The sequence below is a fragment of the Corvus cornix genome, chromosome 1 (assembly GCF_000738735.6).
Source record: "Corvus cornix cornix isolate S_Up_H32 chromosome 1, ASM73873v5, whole genome shotgun sequence".
Lineage (NCBI taxonomy): Eukaryota > Metazoa > Chordata > Aves > Passeriformes > Corvidae > Corvus > Corvus cornix.
The window spans coordinates 103,963,541-103,983,739 of NC_046332.1; the positions used below are offsets into that span (position 1 = coordinate 103,963,541).

At 38.3% G+C, this 20,199-nt stretch overlaps 1 protein-coding gene across 8 annotated transcripts in view; it reads right to left on the reverse strand.

Moving 5' to 3' along the window:
* The window catches only part of SMPX (small muscle protein X-linked), a 40,239-nt gene extending 20,317 nt beyond the window's left edge, over positions 1–19,922 (reverse strand). For 2 of the 8 annotated variants that reach the window (XR_002044265.3, XR_005601834.1), the window contains exons 1-4: positions 19,783–19,922; positions 16,214–16,273; positions 10,690–10,779; positions 6,948–7,101 (exon numbers count right to left, since the gene is read on the reverse strand). Coding sequence is in view for 6 of the 8 variants with exons in the window: in XM_019282638.3 (XP_019138183.1) it covers positions 6,961–7,101; positions 10,690–10,779; positions 16,214–16,252 (270 nt within the window). In the remaining 2 variants the exon portion in view is untranslated. Of the gene's footprint in view, positions 1–1,122; positions 1,741–6,947; positions 7,102–10,689; positions 10,780–16,213; positions 16,274–18,753; positions 18,955–19,762 lie in introns of those variants that run through there. The other 6 variants (XM_019282635.3, XM_019282636.3, XM_019282637.3 and 3 more) reach the window with 5 other exon arrangements.
* Between the last annotated feature and the right edge of the window lie 277 nt (positions 19,923–20,199).

Here is a 20,199-nt window from a genome sequence, read left to right on the forward strand (position 1 = left end):
GTGTAAAGTTTAGTTTTTATGAAACTCTGTTATGAACAACACCAATGGAAAGAGAGGGGTTACTTTACAAAAGAGCCTAACAAAAGTTCAGGACTAAGTAATCAACAGAATAACCACAGGGAAGCAGTTATTAAATATCAGTGACATTTTTTTGCTTTAATGAAAATATTCAGCTTTCAAACAAAATTCTTGGACCTTTCTTCCAGAAATGGCTCTCACTTGAGAACGGAGCAGAGATTTGTGGGTCCACATTGCTAGCATTGGAAGTACTTTGTTACTTTAAGGACATTAATGTTTCAAAGGGAGAGGCTCAATGAAGACATTTCTCCTGTCTGTGTGTAGAGGCCTGTTCATCTCCACGTCTGCAAACTCTCTTGTGTATGGTGTAGATAGATAAGTAGCATGCTCATCTTCTAAAAACTAGGAGAGACTTCTTCAAGTTATTACTTTGTGTTTGTCTCTTCAGTAACAAAAAACCAGCTCTGCTTAAACATACAGTTTGGAAATAAAATACTTTTTTCCCCCATATTTTTGTTTTGAAAAAATACAAGCATTTGTTCTTGTAGTTTGCTTTGAAGCAAAATATTTTCTGATTCTTCAGTGTTTGTTTTGAAGTTATTAGTCAGTTTTCTAAACCACAAAGCATAATCTTTTCCTAACTAGTTTATGTAGAAGCATTTGTGGTTTATAAGAATATGCCCTGTTCTTTACTTGGGAAAATTAACATCCTAACACATACCTCCAAGCTTTCTTAGGCAATTAGAAAGCAGACTCTCTCCAGTCTGTTCTCCTCTGTCTCTTCCACTATTCAACTAGAGAATAAGAAGGAAATCTCTCCTTGAGTTGCAAAGGTCTGAGGAATGACGTGCTGGGGCTTACCACTGCATTGTGTCGGGGGTAGAGACTTGATTCAGGACAGACAGCAGCAGGCCATGTTAGACACAATTGTGCTGGGTTTGGCTGGCGTGGAGTTAATTTTCTTCCCAGTGGCTGGTATGGGGCTAAATGTTGGATTTATGCTGAACACAGGATTGATAGTACAGAGATGTTTTTGTTACTGCTGAGCGGGGCTTACACAGAGCCAAGGCCTTTTCTGCTTTTTGTACTGCCATGCTGCTGAGGGGGCTGGGGGTCCATGGGAGGTCGGGAGGAGACACAGCTGGGACAGGTCACCTTAATTGTCCAAAGGGACATTCCAGACCATGGGTCATCATCCTCAGTATATAGTGCAGGGAAGAAGGAGTAAGAGAAGATGTTTGGATTGATGGTGTTGTCTTCCCCAGTCACTGATACGTGCGATGGGGCCCTGCTCTCCTGGGATGACTGAACTCCTGCCTGCCCTTGGGAAGCAATGAATTAATTCCTGGTTTTGCTTTGCTTGTGTGCATGGCCTTTGCTTTACCTATTAAACTGTTTTTATCTCAGCCCACAATTTCTCTCACTTTTATCCTTCCAACTCTCTTCCCTCCAACACTGGTAGGGGAGTGAGCCAGTGCCTGTGTGGTACTTGGTGGCTGGCTGGGGTTAAACATGACAACTAAATTTTTTCTTCTGATGACAGAAACTCTGGGAAACAAAAACATGAATAACTTTTTTTTCTTGCTTGAGGAGGTAACAGAATTACAAAGGTTCCTCTGATATTAAATTATGTCCTGGATATTCCATTTTTCTCTTTGAAAATAAATTTCTGGCTCTTCTGTTTTAAAGTCTGAAAGCACATCATAAGTAGACTCAAAAAACCTGGAAGGCAAACCAAAAGAACTTTAAATATACTATTAAAAAAATCCTACAAGCCTTCAACTACCTAGTTTCTTAGGACAATTTTACAAGAAGAAGGGACCTGAAAAAATTGATGGCTGGCCATGAAATCCTTGAGTGCTGCTGGTCTGGGAGTTCTGAATCAAAGACAGCAGGATGGTAGGAAACCATAGATAGAAGAAGACAAGAAGCACTTTGAAATTAACACAGGCCACACAGTGAGTATGTTGGGGGACGTCCAGTCACTGGGCATCACTGAGAAGAGTCTGGCTCTGTCCTCTTGCACTCTGCCTTTAGGTACTTGTGCACACCGAGGAGATCCCCCCATGATTCCTCTGACTTTGGCAGCAGAGTCCTGCAGAAATTCTTGATGCACATACTCCTTCTTCACCCCACAGTTCCCACTCCAGGAGATCTTATCTCCTGACCTACCTCAGCATCCTCTGGATGCAGGATTCCCTTCTCTCACACAAGTTCTGGCTGCTGGGACTCAATCAAATGAACACACTTTCCTAAAATTGCAGTGCTCTTTAAAGAGCTCACAGCACGTCAGAGTTCCTCTAGCAAGCACTGTTGTGTTTCTGGAGAAAAAAGCAGTAACCTTGCTTGTAACTGTACTGAAGTTTAACTGTACACCCCTGATCCATGTGAGCACAGGAATGAGATGCAAACACTAAACTGTGTGTCAGAGCAGGGACAGCAGGAGAGGTAAATGGCTGCTGTTAACTGAGGTGCAGCTTAAGACCAGTATATAGCAGGAAACTGTAATTAAATCCTCAGCACTCAGTGGGCAAAGTTATAATGTGCATTTTTAGCCTGGGGTATTTGACAAATTTTTTATGTAAATAATTAATAGCAATACCAAGGAACATCTTGTGTATATGGATATAAGAGCTTTATTCCCCAAGGCACTTCTGTTAGGGTTTTTTTCCCCTTTTTCTCTCTTCCCCGAGTGATGCCAATCTCAGAGGCTGCTCTGCTGACAGGATTTCCCATTTTAGGCAGGGCAGAATTCCCTGCATAATGCAAAGGCTAAGCTGCCCTAGGAAGTTTTGACAGTTCTTCAGCCTTCAAAATACAGTTCCCTTGCTTCTGTAAACTGACAAGAGAACTACCTTCTGCAATCAAACCACCCTCCCCAGCAGAGCTCCAAGACAACAGTTTTTCTACAAGTACTGCATCAGATGGTGAGAAACCATCTCATTGACATTGTGATGGGGATCCTGACCCTTCAGGATGGGGATGGGGATCCTGATCCCTTTCTCCAAACACAACCAGAACACAGTGCTGGGAGTGCTGCCCCTATGTTTCGTAACTTCAAGACAGTAAATTTCCTTTTTTGCCTTCTGAGAAATTCTTCTACTAAGAAAGTCTCCTTCAAGAGGAAAGGACAAGACCACTTTAGCTGAAGGTTTAGGTCCTCCAAAACCAAAGTCCAGCATTCAGACTCCATGGCCCTTCACTGTAAAAAGATTTGTTACACAGCCTTCCACACTTCAGGACACAAAACATGAAGGGATACAGAATGAAGAATGAGCATGAAGTAACTGGCTGCCATCATCTATATTCCCTGGTGAAAGGCCAGTTTGTGCTCAGGCCCATTTTCAGGTACAATCACCATACTAGTTATCACAGGAGATACCACAACAATCAGCGATATATCTCAGCCACAGCAGGCTTAATTTGTCACAAACTAAATGTTTCCTACCATTACTTATTCAATAGGGCATGTATTTTTAGTGTGTGGTATTTTGTTACTATTTTGCATATGCTTCACTCCTGCGCATGCAGAAATATGCAGATGTGAAGGGAGCAGGAAAAAAATTGTAGATGGAGAAAGGGGAAATAAATCATAACTCACATTGTATATTAAAACTAGCTGCATCTAACACATCATCTACAGGTGTGGAAGAAAAGAATCCTTATGACAAGAGAGTATGCTAATTATCTAATTACAGATGATAGACCAGATCCCCATCAGGGGATGACTACAGGAATATTTTAACTTAGGAGCACTTGATGACCTTCAGTGGATCCAGCTTCATGACATCTCTCTAATTACATTCCTCCCACAAACTGTTACACTCACATCTATGATCTTAGCAAGTCTATTCATGTTTCCTATTCTGGCGAAGAGCAAGACCAAAGATATTTAACAGGAGTTACTCTAAAGTGCAAATTATGTAGGAATGGGTTTGCAAATAATGAACCAACCTACTGCTTTGCAGCTTTCTTATTTTTGCTGCTGGGTTTGCATGCTGTTAAACTGAGCAAGAAAACGGATCAAAATTAAAACACAATTAATCATGTTAGCTTGCAATTTACTGAAACTAACCATGAAATGTGACAATACAGGAGGTAAAGTTGGAAATAACTGCTGTGGATGTAAAAGCTTTGATATTTTTGACATGTTAAAGTGCACTTTTGATATTTTTTATTGTATCATATTATAGGATCACAGAATAATGGAAATTATCCGGAGTATTTAGAGTTATTCTAACTGTTTCAAGTAGGTATTTCCTACAGAGTACCACAAGAAAGACAAAAATAATATCAAAGAGAAATCCCTCAATAGTGAATATCTGAGAAGATTATAGTACTGATGTAGGAGAGAATTAATTTCTTAACTGTGAAAACCAAAGAACACCCTCATCTATCAGTACACACTCTGCACAGGCAAATTCTATTGACCAGTCAGTTCACCATTCTTTTGAGATCATCACATCCAAAGGATGATCTGTAATCCCTTCCTGTAGATGGAGCAAAGTATCAGGCACATGTGAGGGTGAATTTCTTGCAGACTAAGATAATCTTCACAGGATTTGCATGACCAGTCATAAACCAGCTCTTTGACTATATCACATTTTACACAAGGCTGCAGGCCACGACTGAAACACCGGAACTGATGAATGTCCTCTTCTAGGGGACAGTCATTAGATTTAGTATAATTCAAGGCTGCTGGATGTGGCATGTGATTAATTTACATTTCAATTTTATGTGGAATTCATGCACATGCTTAGTTCTGCACATCCAAACCCAAACTCCCGGGCTCCAATGAGTACTGTACCTGCAAGTCTTGTAGAAACTGTTTTCAGATATGGCCTGTGACTGCACTACTCAAAAACTGGAAATCTGTATCACTGTCAGAACCTGAGAGAGACGGAAATGACTTCATAATAACCTCACTGCTTTCGAGATGCCCTTTGCTGACCTTTCTGTAGAAAATTTTTCTTTAGAGTGAACATCTGAGCATGCCCTAAATGTTTCTGTCAGATTCTCAGTAAGGTAATTAAAAAAACCTTTTAAATGTTAAAAATAGCAATCATTAGAGAATAAATATGGGGTTAAATTTATGTTGAAATAGCTCTTACAAGAAAAAGCCTCTTTAAAGGCTCACATTAAAAATTCATATTTCTCTGGGCAGTGCTTTAGTGAAATGAATAAAATCTTTCATTTTACAAAATGTTATTTTTCCCCCCCCCAAGTTTCCTGAAGAGAAAGACTCCATTGCTTCTTTTAAAATATCAGGAACATTATGACACAGCAGGGTAAAAGCAAGAAAAAACTAAATGCTCTTTCCTTCCAAATGGTGTATTTATGCTGTACATAAAAAATAAGTTAATGATGCAGTGTGCACTGGGGCAATTCACTCAAATTATATACCATTTCTTTTAGGATTCCTGGTCTTTAGCACTTCTGCATTTCCAGAACCCCTTTGTATTGCTTTCTGTTTTCCTCTGTTCTTCATTTATGTTTCTATGCAGTAAATTCCAGATTATTTTCTCCTGCTCAATTTAACTCCTCTGCCTCTCTTCAGGATAAAAAGGATTTATCAGTCAATATGCAGAACTAGCAATTCAGGTGACGACTATGTGACACAACTATCTTTTTCTTACTGTAGCCAGGGTGGGTTTTTTTTTTTGTATTGAAACTTCTCTGTACATCTGAGTTTTCATTGTAATTGCCTGATGCATCTTTACTGACTCAGGCTTTTCAAAGGAAATCAGAGGATAATTTCATGGACAGAAATTATCATTAATTTCTTTAAGGTTCAGAATGTAGAACAACAGAGGCTTATGGGTCTTATTTGAAATCAGATGTAAATTATTCTGAAGTTGGCACTGAAGTGCTGAATATTTCCTTTTAAATAAAATGATAGAATCATAGAATGGTTTGGGTTGGAAGAGATCTTTAAAGGTCATCTAGTCCAACCCCTCTGCAATGAGCAGGAACATCTTCCACTAGACCAGGTCGCTCAGAGCCTCATCCAGCCTGATCTTCATTGTTTACAGGTATGTGGCATTTACCACCTCTGGGCAACCTGGTCCAGTGTTTCATCATCCTCATTGTAAAAAACTTCTTCCTTATATTTAGTCTAATGTCCTCAAGTTTAAAACCATTACTCATTATCCTATGACAACAAGACCTACTATAAATTCTGTCTCCATCTTTTCTATAAGCCCTCTTTAGGTACTGAAAGGCCACAGTGAAGTCAGCCCAGAGCCTTCTCTTCTCCAGGCTGAACAACCTCGCTCTGTCTTTCATAAAGAGATGCTCCTGCCCTGTGATCACCTTTGTGACCCTCCTCTGGATTCACTCCAACAGGTCCATGTCCTTCCTGTGCTGGACTACAGCAAGTCCTTGGGTGCCACAAATAGCATTGAGTATGTTTGCGTGATCACATACATGGAACCATTAGCATATCAATTTTGAATTACATAAATTAACATCAAATAACTAATGTTCCAAAGGAGCTTTCTAAAAAAAATTCTGACTTACTTGTCCATTGCTGCAATAAATTTATTTGCACTGTAAATCATTCATTTGTAGTTAGATTGTAAAAGTACAAGTCCTGTATTTTGCAAAACTGAAACTTGTGCTTATGAAGCAATAGGTTATTTTAAGGTGGCTTCGATATTCCAAATACACTGAATTCCTAATATGCTGAATAGACTACTTGTTAGGCTGGTTGATGGGTGCCATATATCATTGGATATAGTCTCCAACATGATCAATGTTTGAAATAACAGAAAATCCCAAGGATTATGACTTCTTGTATTTTGTCTTTGAATTATGGGGTGCAACTCCAGGTCCATTGAAGTAATTGAAAAGCCATCTTTTTACTTAGAGAGGTTTCTGGATCAGCCTACTACTCCTAGAGCCATGCAAAGAATCTCTCTTTCACTCACCTGCTTCTTCCAGCTACTGTTCAGCTTTGGGGACATATTTCAGCTCACTCTTTATGTTCTGAATCTCTGACAAGTTGACAGCAGGACCTGGAAGTTTCTTAGCTCCTGGGAGGCGTTTCTTCTCTTTCTCCTCCTCTGTTGAAGCAGGAACATTCTGCACAAAAGGACACAGTGACCTTCCTGCTGCAACAGCAATCTCTTGAACATGAGCATAGATCAGTTATTTGAAAAACAGGAAAGGATGTTTTTATACTAAAGGCATTCCCAGTGGAAATTGGGGTGGAGGCAGGAAGAAATAAGTTATTTTGGTTTTTTTTGTCTAAAATGTCTAAAAACATTCTCAAAAGAATAGAAGATGCTCAGTTGTAGAGGAATGTGGATAAAAATGGGTAAGAATTTACAGAGCCAGACCATTAGCAGAAAATAACTGACTGGAGAATTAAAGGCAACTCCAAGTCCTTCATATTTTAGATGACAAAAAAGTAGAACCATTTTTATCATCTAATTCCTTTGAGAGTTTCACAGTTGCCAGACAGTTGGAGAGGAAAACCATTATGCATGTCTGCAGCTCTAGGGAAGAGTTATGATAGTAGGTTATGTACCCCAAAAGCTCCATGCAAGATCAACATGAGTTGAAATTTAACTTTTCATGACCTCAGTTGCAAGACCAGAAGGGTTTTTGTCATTTTATGTTTGAATTAGGGTAGTGCTGCATGGCTATTCTGCTGACACTGTAAAAATACCAGTTAAATAACACCACTTACACAATAGTGAGCAACTCAGATAATTTCCCAATGGACCAGAGTATTTCAGCCCTTCGTACTTCCTCAGCTGTACTATTGCTTCTAGGTGAGTAGAACAGGTATTTTAGACCATTTCTAGACTGGGTTATGTTTTGCAGGAGTAGATTTCCAGACAGGAGTTCACTGTTGTTCCAGCTTGCTGTGTATCTTATAAAGCTGGCATACATGAGGAATCAAGTACATTTAGAGATTAATTTATATTTTATTGCAAATAATTTCATGAGGAAAATATTTTTTCTTTTTTGATTACTCTGTGAATGTCCTCCTGTGATGGACTTTTTGGAGTTCAACCACTATTTAGATTTATTAGCCACCCTTTTTGAAAAGTTGTAATAACTGTGAACAGTGAATTCTTAATATTTAACTTCATTTTTTAGATTCCAACATTACTTGTCAAATATTATTGGCCAGTAAACCCCTCTTTTTTTTCTCTGATGACTAATGGACTACATGCTAATCAGGAAGAAGAGTTTGCAATATCAACTAGCAAACAAATAAGGCATTGTAGAAAACTGACATTTTCTTCCTATCTGATCTTTAAGGACTTTCTTAAGACCACTATACATAAGGAAACGGAAGTGATAATTACATTGCTTGGCTTGGTAAACTTGTATTATCTTTTCTCACATTTTAGCCAATACACTATTAATTAATACAAGATAATACTAATAATAGATTTTAATATTGTTTTTGCTAGATCATTTCAAATCCCAGACAGTAATTCAGCCCCAGGTACTGTATGTACTGTCTGATATATGGCTCAACGATCTAACATCCTGAAACAGTAGCAAAGCACAGCAGGAGAGTAAGTAAATTGATACAGAAGCTGTTTCGAAGGATGCACAAAATTGTATCAGTAGTCAAAGATGCCATGAGCTTGTATTGTTTCCTTTGACAGTTTTCCTAGGTAATCTGAATAATCAGAGGAAACAAGCACTCCCTCAACCCCATAGTTCTTATCAGTACATAGCAGATACTATGTAAAAAGTACCATTTCAACTCATGGCAATACCATTCCTCTTGTGGAACAAATGGCGCAAGCTTTGCCCATGTTTTGGAGACTTTGTGCTCAGCTTGCTCTTCCAACATCAGGTCTGTGCTATTTATGACTTCACCCCTCCCTATATCACTCACTCCATGTGCAATGCACAGCTGAGATCAGACTATGGCCTTCAGTTTTATGGAAGGAAGCCTGAAGAGTGACTTGGATATACAACAAGGGTTAACAAATACAAGCATGGGAATGCTCTGACTGATGAAGAGTTATTTTCTGTAATTCCCACCCTCCATTTCTTTTCATGTCAACATGTTTGCTCCACTGACCTTCAAAAATACACATTCCCACCTGACTGCACCACCCCTGTGAGTAAGATCCATATTCCACTCATCTCCTTTGTCAAGGCTTTAAAATACAGTGGAAAATATTACTCACTGTTACCAAAAGTTGCATTTGTCTAAAACTGCTCTGAAAAATCATGACCTGTATGGAAAAACCTAACAAGATGAGACAACTGAAATGACAAGTTCACTGGTGGCATTTGTATTCTATTCCTGTAACAAGACCTGTTTCTGTAGTGATTACTCCCATCGGTTTGGTTGAGTACCGGCCATAAAACCTGGGCCAAGAACTTCCATAACGTCTGTCTTATATATAGTATTCATGTAGCTGAGAAGCAAAGCAACATTCAATTACCCAAACAAATGTAATTATCAGCACCAGTCATTTATTTTAGTTCTCAAACACTACTAGAATTCACACATGCTATATTAGTTTCTGCTTAATAACATGCACTCCTTCACCAGTTTAATTACTGCGCAGAGAACATGCTTTGATTTCTTTCCAATGGAAAAAGCCACAATATATGTTCAAGGTCATTTTGTATGTCTGGCTTTTTTAAATCTTAAGAGCTAAGTCAGCCTAGGTTTGATTACTTCAGGAAAGTTCTCTGTAAACAGAGCACTGTTTATATCAAAATATGGCAAAAAAAAATATAAGACTGAGACAGAAAATGAAGAATTAGCTCTTACATAGCCTTTCCTGCCCTTGGCTGTGAGGAGCATTGGGAGCTCTGGACCAGTAGGATGAGTTCTCATGTGGGGATTACAAATCCAAAATAAGCAAACTGGCCAGGAAACCAGGAGCACCCATCTTTTTTATCTTGTTTGGAGTATCTACCACTACCTTTTCTTCCACTGTTGATTTTAGGTCTCATTTATTATAAAAGTTAATGATAAATACAATACTTTAATATCATCCAGAAATATGATATCTGTGTTTACTCATAACCTTTGTGATCAACGTTAGTTAAGGTATAAATTGGATTTTAATATTCAAAACTCAGTGCTAAACACTCCCTGTAAAATACAAGCATGAAAATGCAGAATTCAGTCTAAAATGGAGTATTTTCACCCCTGGACAGGCAAATGGGTTCAGAATTTCTGTTTTAACTTGCAAGTGTCTTCACATGCAACTTCTTCTTGTTGATAAACCTTCCAAAAAGCGTTGTGTTTGAAAACCTGTTCCAAAACTGTAAAGCTGTAACAATAAATCACACCACAGGGTGGCAGGTAGCAGCAAAGTCTTCCAAAGCCTTGCTACAACTTTTCCTGCTGTATCTCACCAGGTCCTATCTAGACAAATGCTGCTAGGGAAATCCTGACTCTCTCTCCTGACAGCAGGTACTATCCCGCTGTGGCAGCAGAGCTACACACCTTTGAAACAGTTTATATTCCTATAGGGTCCTTGGCACCCAAAGCAGAACTATTTATACATGAAGTGTTAGTAAGTGGGCATTTATTTCCATGAAATATCAGTGCATGTTCAACTGTGGTACCTAAGATTGGTACGCAGAGCTTTAAGATCACTTTAAAGGCTTTCTTCCATTTCATGGCAGGGATTCTCCTTGGAAAAAAAAAATCAAAAAAATCATTTTGCTTACCTCCTCCACTTCTTCAGGTGTAAATTCTTTTCTTTTATGAGGGTGCCCTGCACCAGGTCGAAATGCTCCCATTGGGATGTTAATATTAGCCTGTGAGAAGGAAATTGTGATGTATATAATAGTGACTGACAAATAAAGATACAGTTGGTAAATGGAAAAACTTGGAGTGGGACAAGCATATAGACATTATCATGGTTTCCAAGCACTTATGCCTTCAATGTATGCACATCACACCACTCCTGGGAAAGAGAAGTGCTTTCATCTCCATTTTAAAGACAGAAAGTAAAAAACAAACTAGAAAGTGAAGTACTGCATTTTAGACTAATGTTTCCTAATTTCACTGGACTTAAAAAAAAAATGAGTACTGGACACTAAAGCGTCTTTAGAGACCTGGGTCTGCTTCAGTTTGGTCAAGGTCAAACAGAAAGTGAACGCCAAAAGCAACATTTAAGTGAAAATCACACAAATCTTTCAATAACACCTGATCACTGGACCACTCTCCATTCTCCAATGACACCAGTTTTCACCTCACTTAACCACAGGTAGCTTAGAAGGGAAGCCTGCCCTGAATCAGCTTAAGCCATAAGTGTTTAAAATGTGATTTTACCAACAAAACGTACCCACGGGTGCTACAAACTGTGAATAGTTGAACCAGCTCCAACACTTGGCAGACCACTGGCCCCTGGCTTCAGCAAACTCCCTCCAGAATGATACCCACACAACTGCATCAATCTGATCTTTTAACTGGGGCAGAAAGCTAGTAGCCATAATGTAATTGGGGCTGATAATAGGTATCTTAAAAATAAAGATTTTGGGGAATAGAATGGCACAAAACAGTGCTTAGGAAAGAACATCTGAGAAGTATCCATTTCCAAATGTGACCAAGCCCAGATTATTTTAAAAGTCAAATGGCATGATCAACTAAATGCACAATTTATTCTTATCTCGTGATCTCAGAAGAGAAGCTGCTCCTAGGAAATGTCATCAAAATACCATGGCTCCCACTGGTAAAACCAGGGGGTGAATTGGTAATGTTACGGAGCAGAAGCAGAGAACCTTCTAACAGCGAGCTCTGTTCTTGTCCTTTACCATCTGACTGATCTGCACTAAATGGAGATGAATAATCTCATCCTTCTGCTCAAGTTATGGTCTTGCAGATCATGCCCCACTTGGGCAACCACAGGAAAACAGCCCACGGTTTTCAGTAACAACTGTTCTGACGGCTGTAATCAAATGACGAGCAAATTAAGAACCCATCTGCCAAGAAATGAGTACTTTTCCCTGTATTCTACTTACCTGTTTCCCATTATCTTATTTATGCAAGATGATGCTGTAATTTCAGCAGGGCTGCCAAATAACTGCAGGGTTACAGAAAACCAGGTATTTGTTTCATAAACCTTTTTCACTGAGCATTAGTTTAGATATCATGAAACTTTTCACCTGCACTTCATAACTTCCCAGGAAACAGGGCATTTTCAGTCTCACAGTTCTTAACTCATCATTTCATTTAGGGGTGGAAAAAAACCAGCTTTGCCATTTCTAATTTTAAGTTACTGCCCCGCCAAGTGCTGGTATCTCCAGACAGCTTCAATATTTGGACTGGGAAACTTCTCTGCAAATTACAGCTAGCATGGTCATACAAGTTTGCAGAGTTGAAAATTTAAGAGATATCTCTCCTTTTGGTGCTCATCCTGAACTTGGACATTCCTTTCCCTTGGAGATAGTCAAAGCAGAAGCCAGCCCCCCATGGCACACTACAGCCCTTGCATGTTCCACCATGACTGACAGGTCAATGTGACTAAAAGTGGTTCAGAAAACAAAAATGAACCTCTAAGTTCCAGGCTGCTAATTAAATTCAATAAACCACTCTTTGGTCTGCTTCAGCAGTAATCTGTGTCACACAAAAGCAGTTTGCACTTTGTTATCTGCAGTAAGGACATTCACGTCAGAGTTTGGGCAAGAAATACACAATCATGACATAATAACTTGGTAAAATGAGCATCCTTTGAGACATAGTTAAAAACTGTCTGCATCTGATATCAGATTCTGTAAATTAAAATATTTCCAGGATAAAATGAAAGTATGACATTTCCAAACAATTCTGAGCAGAGGTACCAAAGTCCTGAGCTGCAAATCTCTCTTAATCCAATGCTGGTTCTGTCTCTCAGATAAGCAGCTGTGTAATGAGTGGGCCAAATTCTGTACACCAGCATAGCTCTGAAAAGACTCATGCTGTGATTAGCACAAGTTCACAATTTTGTTTTAAAAATACGTTTCAAGGCTTTTGTCACCTGCAAGCTGAGATGGAGATATAACCCTTGGGGATCTCCATCCAGTAAAATGCTAAATAGGAAATTGTCTGTTCCAGACTTCTGAAATCCTAAATTATAATTGCTTTAGACAGACTTTCTAGGTCTGATTGTTATGTTTAACCATCCTAATTATGAAAACTACTGAGTTTGCCTCTTCCTTTGTTTGAAAGGCCTACCATACTGTGTGCCATTGCAGTTCTTATAATGAGTAGGTAGGTATGTGCACTGATGTACTCTACCAAGGTCATTCTGAATAAACCAAAGGAAAAATACCTGTAAAAATGGCATACTAATATATTGCTATTCTCTAACTGGTATTTAGAGAATTTTTTTGTGTGTTCTTCTTTCTGTTTAATAGAGAGAGGGTGTTCAGATTAGGCTACAACTGATGCAGCTGTGCATGACTTGAGGACTGTTATGGGTAAGTCCTTCACAGCATCACAGCCATTCCTGGCTGTCCAGATGGATGACTGAGTAATCTGGAAAGACACTTTTGTATAGACATATTTAATTAAAAAAAAAAAAAAAGAAAAGAGAGAGAAAGAGAGAGAAAAAGACAGAAAGAAAAGAAAGAAAAGAAAAAGAAAAAGAAAAAGAAAAAGAAAAAGATAGAAAGAAAGAAAGAAAGAAAAGAAAGAGAAAGAAAAAGAAAGAAAGAAAGAAAGAAAGAAAGAAAGAAAGAAAGAAAGAAAGAAAGAAAGAAAGAAAGAAAGAAAGAAAGAAAGAAAGAAAGAAAGAAAGAAAGAAAGAAAGAAAGAAAAAGAAAAAGAATAAAGATAGAAGCTGTAGAGAAAACTGAATGAAATCCAGAAACAACCAACCAACCAACAAAACCAAAACAACAGCAACAAAAACCCCAGGAATCTCCTCACCCTTACCTCTGGGGAAAGCCAAGAGTGTTTAAAGATAGAATAATTTTCAGTCAGAGCTGTTCACAGCCTTTTACACACTGAGAAGGGGAGTGATGTCTTAAGAGGCCTCGTAGAAACAGAGACTAGACAGGAGTAAGAGAATAAAGGTGGGTATTTATTTGAAAGGCCTTCAAAGGTACCCTCTGGGGGGTGAGAGGTTTTTGCCAAGATGGACCCCAAGATGGACCCCAAGATGGACTCCAAGTCACGAGTGTTTCACACTTTTATAGGTTTGGTTCATTTGCATATCAGGGTTAATTCTCCAATTAAAGCTTCAGTTAATGATGTAATTTCCCCAAGCTTTCCCCCCCCTTTAGAGGCTTTTGGTTTATACTTTTTGGGCCTAGGATGGCCTGAGTGTCCTTGGAGAGCAGGCCTGGAGAGGCTTTGTTATGTCTACTTAACATGAGAGAGCAGAAATTAACAGGCTACAAGAAACTTCAGAGTTACACACTGGGCAGCACAGGATTTGAAAAATATGAAAGTTAAAACCTAAGGTATCAGGAGGTCAGCAATTGTTTAAAGGAATTAACAGTACTTTGGTACTACTCTTGGGAACCAGTTGCTGCCTTTAACTCTGACACATCTAGTAGCTATTGGCAAGTGAACATTTTTGTCTACATCTCGTACAGTGAGAAAAAAGACATTTCAGACACAGAACACCAGAAATGCTTCAGTTAGTTAGGTGCCATTACATTCCCATTGCTGCAGCATGATGTACATTCTCCAGGGCACGTCAGTCCTATTATACCACCACACAATAGCAAAGGATCATAATATATGAATCACAGTGTATAAAAGTAATGTGACATTTTGTTCTTAGAGTGCTCAAAGCATAAAAAGCATCAATTCAAGTGCAAGTCTCCCTACTAGAACCACCTTTGACAAAATGCTTAATAGATATATTTTAAAATTTGTGCTGTAATTCTTTCTCATGATTCAAATTACCTTCGCAAAAATTAAATTTTCTTAAAATATTAAACTTAGTGCTTAAATTTAAAGCATTTTTTAAATGAACAACCTAGGAACACTGTTTACATTTAGAAGTTGGAAAGTCATCCTAAAAATAAAATCCAGCATATCATTACATCTTTAAGAAAAAAATGTAAACCAATTAATTCCTTAAAAATGTTTGTATGTGCCTATGGAGTTTAAATGTAAAATGGAAATAAATATTTTTGAGCTATTAAATGTCTATATATTTTCATTAGTCATACAAACATTTCTATAGCCACTGTAAAAGAGGCATGAAAATTTGAACTGAGTGAAATCAATATTCTGGCAAAATGGCAAAATTTTTCTAATTTCTACAGAATTAGAGTACAGTAGTTTGCATGCCTGTTTCAGTAGAATTGATGATGATAAAGAGAATCTGCACTTTTACAGTGCCTTGCATTTTCAGTATGCTGCCTAGCCCCTGGGTAATTAATCTTGATACCCCAATCTTTGCACTAGTATTATCTCAAATAAACAGAGAACAGAGCAGACTTTAGAAATTCCATTTTGTGTTTCTTAGGTAAGGCAACTGAACTCATGGCAAAATTTCTCTGGAAGTGCATTTTACGAAATACATGAGAACTCTGTAAGATTCTTCAGTTCAGAAGACATTTATGCCTCTTGACAAGAATCATTGATAACATGAACTAAACACATTCTTCATGACACTACTTCATTATGATGTTGGGATAATTCTCTAGTTGTATCTTTTACAAGTATGCAACAATCGACTTCATCCTTATAATCATATACCATTGAAGAGGTATGTGAGAAACAAGAATCTTTCAAATTAAAAGATCAACATTTCTCTCATTTTACTTTGGCTTTTAAATAAAATGCTTCTTAATTATTCAAAGTTGAGGGTTTTTCTCCTTAAGGAATGCAGACATAAAAAACTTCACTATACCCATGCCATCTTTTTAGCCTATAATTCTCCCAGTATTACATCAGCTTTGTGGGAAATCTAACGGTTACAGGAATTATTTTAACTTAACAGATATGCAGATGCATTACCATGTTTTGCTTAGATGATCCTCCAATAGGCATAACCTAACACTGGAAAGACTGTGCAAACAAGTGATTAATGAATTACCTGATCCAGTTTTTTTATCAGCTCAGAACAAACGATGATCTCCAGGTCACACTTTTTCAGTGCTTTCATGTCTACTGAGTTTTTCACTTTAACAGAATAACCCCAGCTAGCACTCCTACGGTGCTTTGTCCAAGTAAAAATGCAGTCTGCCAAGCAATGGAGATGGAGATTTATCATTTTATTATATTAAAAACATAAATGCTGTCTCTTACCTGAATGGCTTTGACATGTGATGCTGGTTGTTTTGACATTTTTATGACAGAGGCTTATCCCTGCAAGCAAAATTGGAAAGTGTTACAGGCTCTGACATTCTGATAGCTATGGAAGATAAGCCAGAACTTAACCCACGCTGCCTCTTGACAGGCATCCATTTCATCTGCCCAGCTCCTGTTTCCATCTCAGTTTCCAAGTTGCTTAGTTATTCCTTCTGAATATCAGAAGGAGTCAGAACACCTGAGCTTCTCCAATTAATCTTTCATAGCCACAAATGAAGGTATCTCTTTCACATTAAAAACAATAATGAGTAGAGATAAGGAATCTCTCAAACCTTAACAGCACTGTAAAATGAGTAAGAATTAAGGGAAGCATTTGAGGATAGACAATGTATGATTAGCCCTGTCACAGTATGTATGTGGGAATTATTAGAACTTTCAGTTTAAGCATAAATAAAATAAAGCATAACTTGTTAGGAAATATTGATAAATGCAGACATAACCATTTTCTGACTCACAAATCCTTGCAAACCTTTAATACCTGTGGACTGAAAGTGATCAAGATGGTCAAATGGAAAAATTCTCCTTGACAGTTGCTAGTGCACAAAGTAGCCCCTCCTCAAAGTTTTAGATCATATAGATTCATCAATTTTCTTTAGCAATAAGATCAAAAATAACATATTTTTCCATATAATTTTGTGCAGGTGGAGAAATATGGACTGATACAGTATTAATATACAATAGCAAACGGAAATACACCAAAGTAAAAAGAAAGAAATTTTATTAGCAGATTATTTGAAACACCATCTTAGCTTTTTATTCTCTCACTGGGAAGTTAGGTTTTAACTGGACTAGACTTTCATCAAAGTCTATAGTTATTTAGCTACTGTAATATAAAGTAAGGTAGTAATTCTAAAAGCTGAGAAATTATTTCACCAGAGAAATTCACTGATCACCACAAACTACAGCACATTTTTTATACTGTATTTAACCTGAGATAGGAAGGGAAGTAATGAGAATAGAAATAAATGACATAGGAGAGAATAGTAAAATTACACTGAGAAATTTAAAGTGTGTCAAAGACTTGGGTACTCCAAAGAGTAAAACTGTCACATGAGGCAGTATCAAAAAAAAATATGGATGAATTGTAGGTTGGCTTCAACTTGGAATATGAACCTGATTGTATTGCTGGGACTGACTGGAAGACCCTCTCCTGCATATTCTCACATCGGTTTTAAATCTGTGTACAGCGCTGAGCAGAATTAAAAGTACAAATGACCTGCCATTAGAGGTCTCCCTCTGGTCACACCCTCAGCTGCAAAAAGTGCTGTCCAAACCAACATAGCATTCTGTCAGAGGACAATCATGGTCTTAAATTGCTTTGGGTTTAAATTTCTTCCACTGAATTAATAAATCAGAAAAAATCCCACTGTGCAAAATAAAACCAGCATTCTTTCAGTGAGTTTTATATTGTGGTTTTACATATACGATCTTAAAATGAGAGGGAGTTTAAAACACTTTAGAATTCACTTCAGGGGATGCAATCTTGGCCACTGACCTTCATGACAAAATTCAAACAAATTTCAGAAACACAAAAGGATTTACTACACTCTCCTTTCTTTCTGAAAATCTTTATATGCGTATAAATAACTGTTCTGTTGACCAGTGACTGTATTCCAAAATAAACAAAAAACAATCCCCCAAGTGACTGGGAAGATAGATAATACAGAATGTTTAATTAATTTTTCTTATCAACTTTTCATCTTTTTAATCAGAATGAAAAATGGAAACAAAAGCACAGGAAAACAACATTAAACATTTTAAAACACAGTGGAACTACTTCCCAAGCACTGTTACAAAGAAATTCTTGCCAAGGTGAACTTCATCTTGCATGCCCGTGCATTGCAAAAACAGCCATACAAGCCTCTTGGGCCACTTAGAGATAAATGGCAAGGATTTACCCTGAACCTCAGCTTTAAAACAAGCACAGCAGTAGTGCTCCTCAGCAAGGTGCTCTGGGCTCACAAGCAGTCAGTGTTCAAAATTACTGCAATCAGACACCAGTTCCTAAAGATGGATGCATGATACAATTGTGTAGGACTGCTTTTGGAGGAGGTGATTTTCCTACCAGACCGTGCTGTCCTCATTACCGCCAGAGAAATCAGGACAACAGCACACTACTGAGTAAAAATAGATCTCTGGCTCTTTCCCCTTGCCTTCCTTCCCTGAATTTCCTTACAGAGCAATACTGACCATCAATCACAGGAAAATAGACCTTAGATTACAGAACTATCCATTACAGAAGTGATTAGATAATTTTTATAAATTCCTTTGTTCTTTCACCATGTGTCTCAGAGAGAGTCAAGAGTGCTGCACTGATTGTATTAAGTTATTTCTGGTATTCCAATCAGCTCTGCAAACTTGAAAAAATCCCACTTCACCCTTATTTCCACAGCAGGATTTCACATCTCTGGCAAGCAGAGAAACGCAGACAGGCAGCCTGTATTCCCCGGTGTCTTTTTGGCCACCCCACACCTTACCTTTTACCTTTTATGGGCTGCATGCTGAGCCAAACTTAGAAAGCAGTGGCAATGTTAGCTCAATCTGGAGCTGGTTTATGGCAGACTTCCCTTGCAAATTCCCTTGATTTGCAGTGAAAGTACTCACGAGCAGGACTACTCATGAGCAGAAATACAGGACTACTGCAGTGAAATAAATGAGTGTTTTGAAGCGAAACTTTGTAAAACAAAGGAACCTATCTTCTGTCTCTCTGCTAAAAATAATTTCTGACAGGGCTGCAGCAAGATAATAAGCTGATTTATTCAATTTGCTTTAAATACGATGAGATATCATAATGCCATCTTTTGTAATGCACACAAGAGATGTACAGTAGAACACAGACAACAGCAAGAGCCCTCCCCCTGCCCCAGCTGGAAGCTGTCCTCTCCCCCTGCCACATGCACGGCATCAAGCACAATGGGTATTTTGGAGACAGAACTGCAGTGTATTATCTTATTAAAAGGCTTTGACAGGAACTACACTACCCAGACAGTACAATGAAAGCTACCCTGCAGCTTTCAGCCTGTTACATGAAAACTTACTATAAGCTCTAGGCAAATGTGGTCACATTTTCTGTAATACATCACAATAATCTTTGCTACAGTTGCCTGTTAAGAATAGTGAAAGAAACCTCTCTTACATCAAAACCATAATGTAATATTTCACTAACTATAACAAACATAGAGAAAACAACAACCATCTTCCTATGTACTACAGTATTCAAGCTCATACACAGTTCTTATGAGTCACGAAGCATTTAAGTGACTTTCTGTTTAAAATCTTTAAAGATCCCCACAGACTATGAAGCAATAGCAATCTGCTCTGAATACTCTGATACACTGCACGAGACATTAAAATAGGCAGAAACCCGCAACTATTGCAGTAAACTCAGAGCACTTACTAAAGAGTTTTCATAAGGGTCTTTCAAGACTTTAATTGACCCCTTCAAGATTAGCTAATTTATTTACTTATACAAAAAAAGTTCCAAACCGTCAAGTGAGTATGCACACCTCCTTTTGATGCTGAAAGAGGTACCTTCTTCTACCAGCTGAGGTATTGACTGTGACCCTTTTAATGTGTCTGAAATAGCTCCGATGCTTTCAGCCTGGACGGCACTGAGTGCTGCTCCAGGCTGGAGCAGGACTCAGCAGAGGAGCGAAGTGTAAAAGGGAATTCCTGTCATAGCTTCCAGTTGTTCTTCCTAAATATAGAGTTTGATTCACCCTGTAACTTGGTCCCCTGTGGCACTTGACCATGGTAAAAGCAGGGCTCAACTGTCAAGCAGGAGGTGTTGAAGGAACACACCTTTAGGTCCTTTTCCTGCCCTCCCCCTCCCTGTCATTCCAGGCTTTTCCCAAGTGCCAGGCATACAGCGGTAGTAGGTAATGCACAACTCCTCCCATGGCATTTGGGGCAGTGCGTGCCTG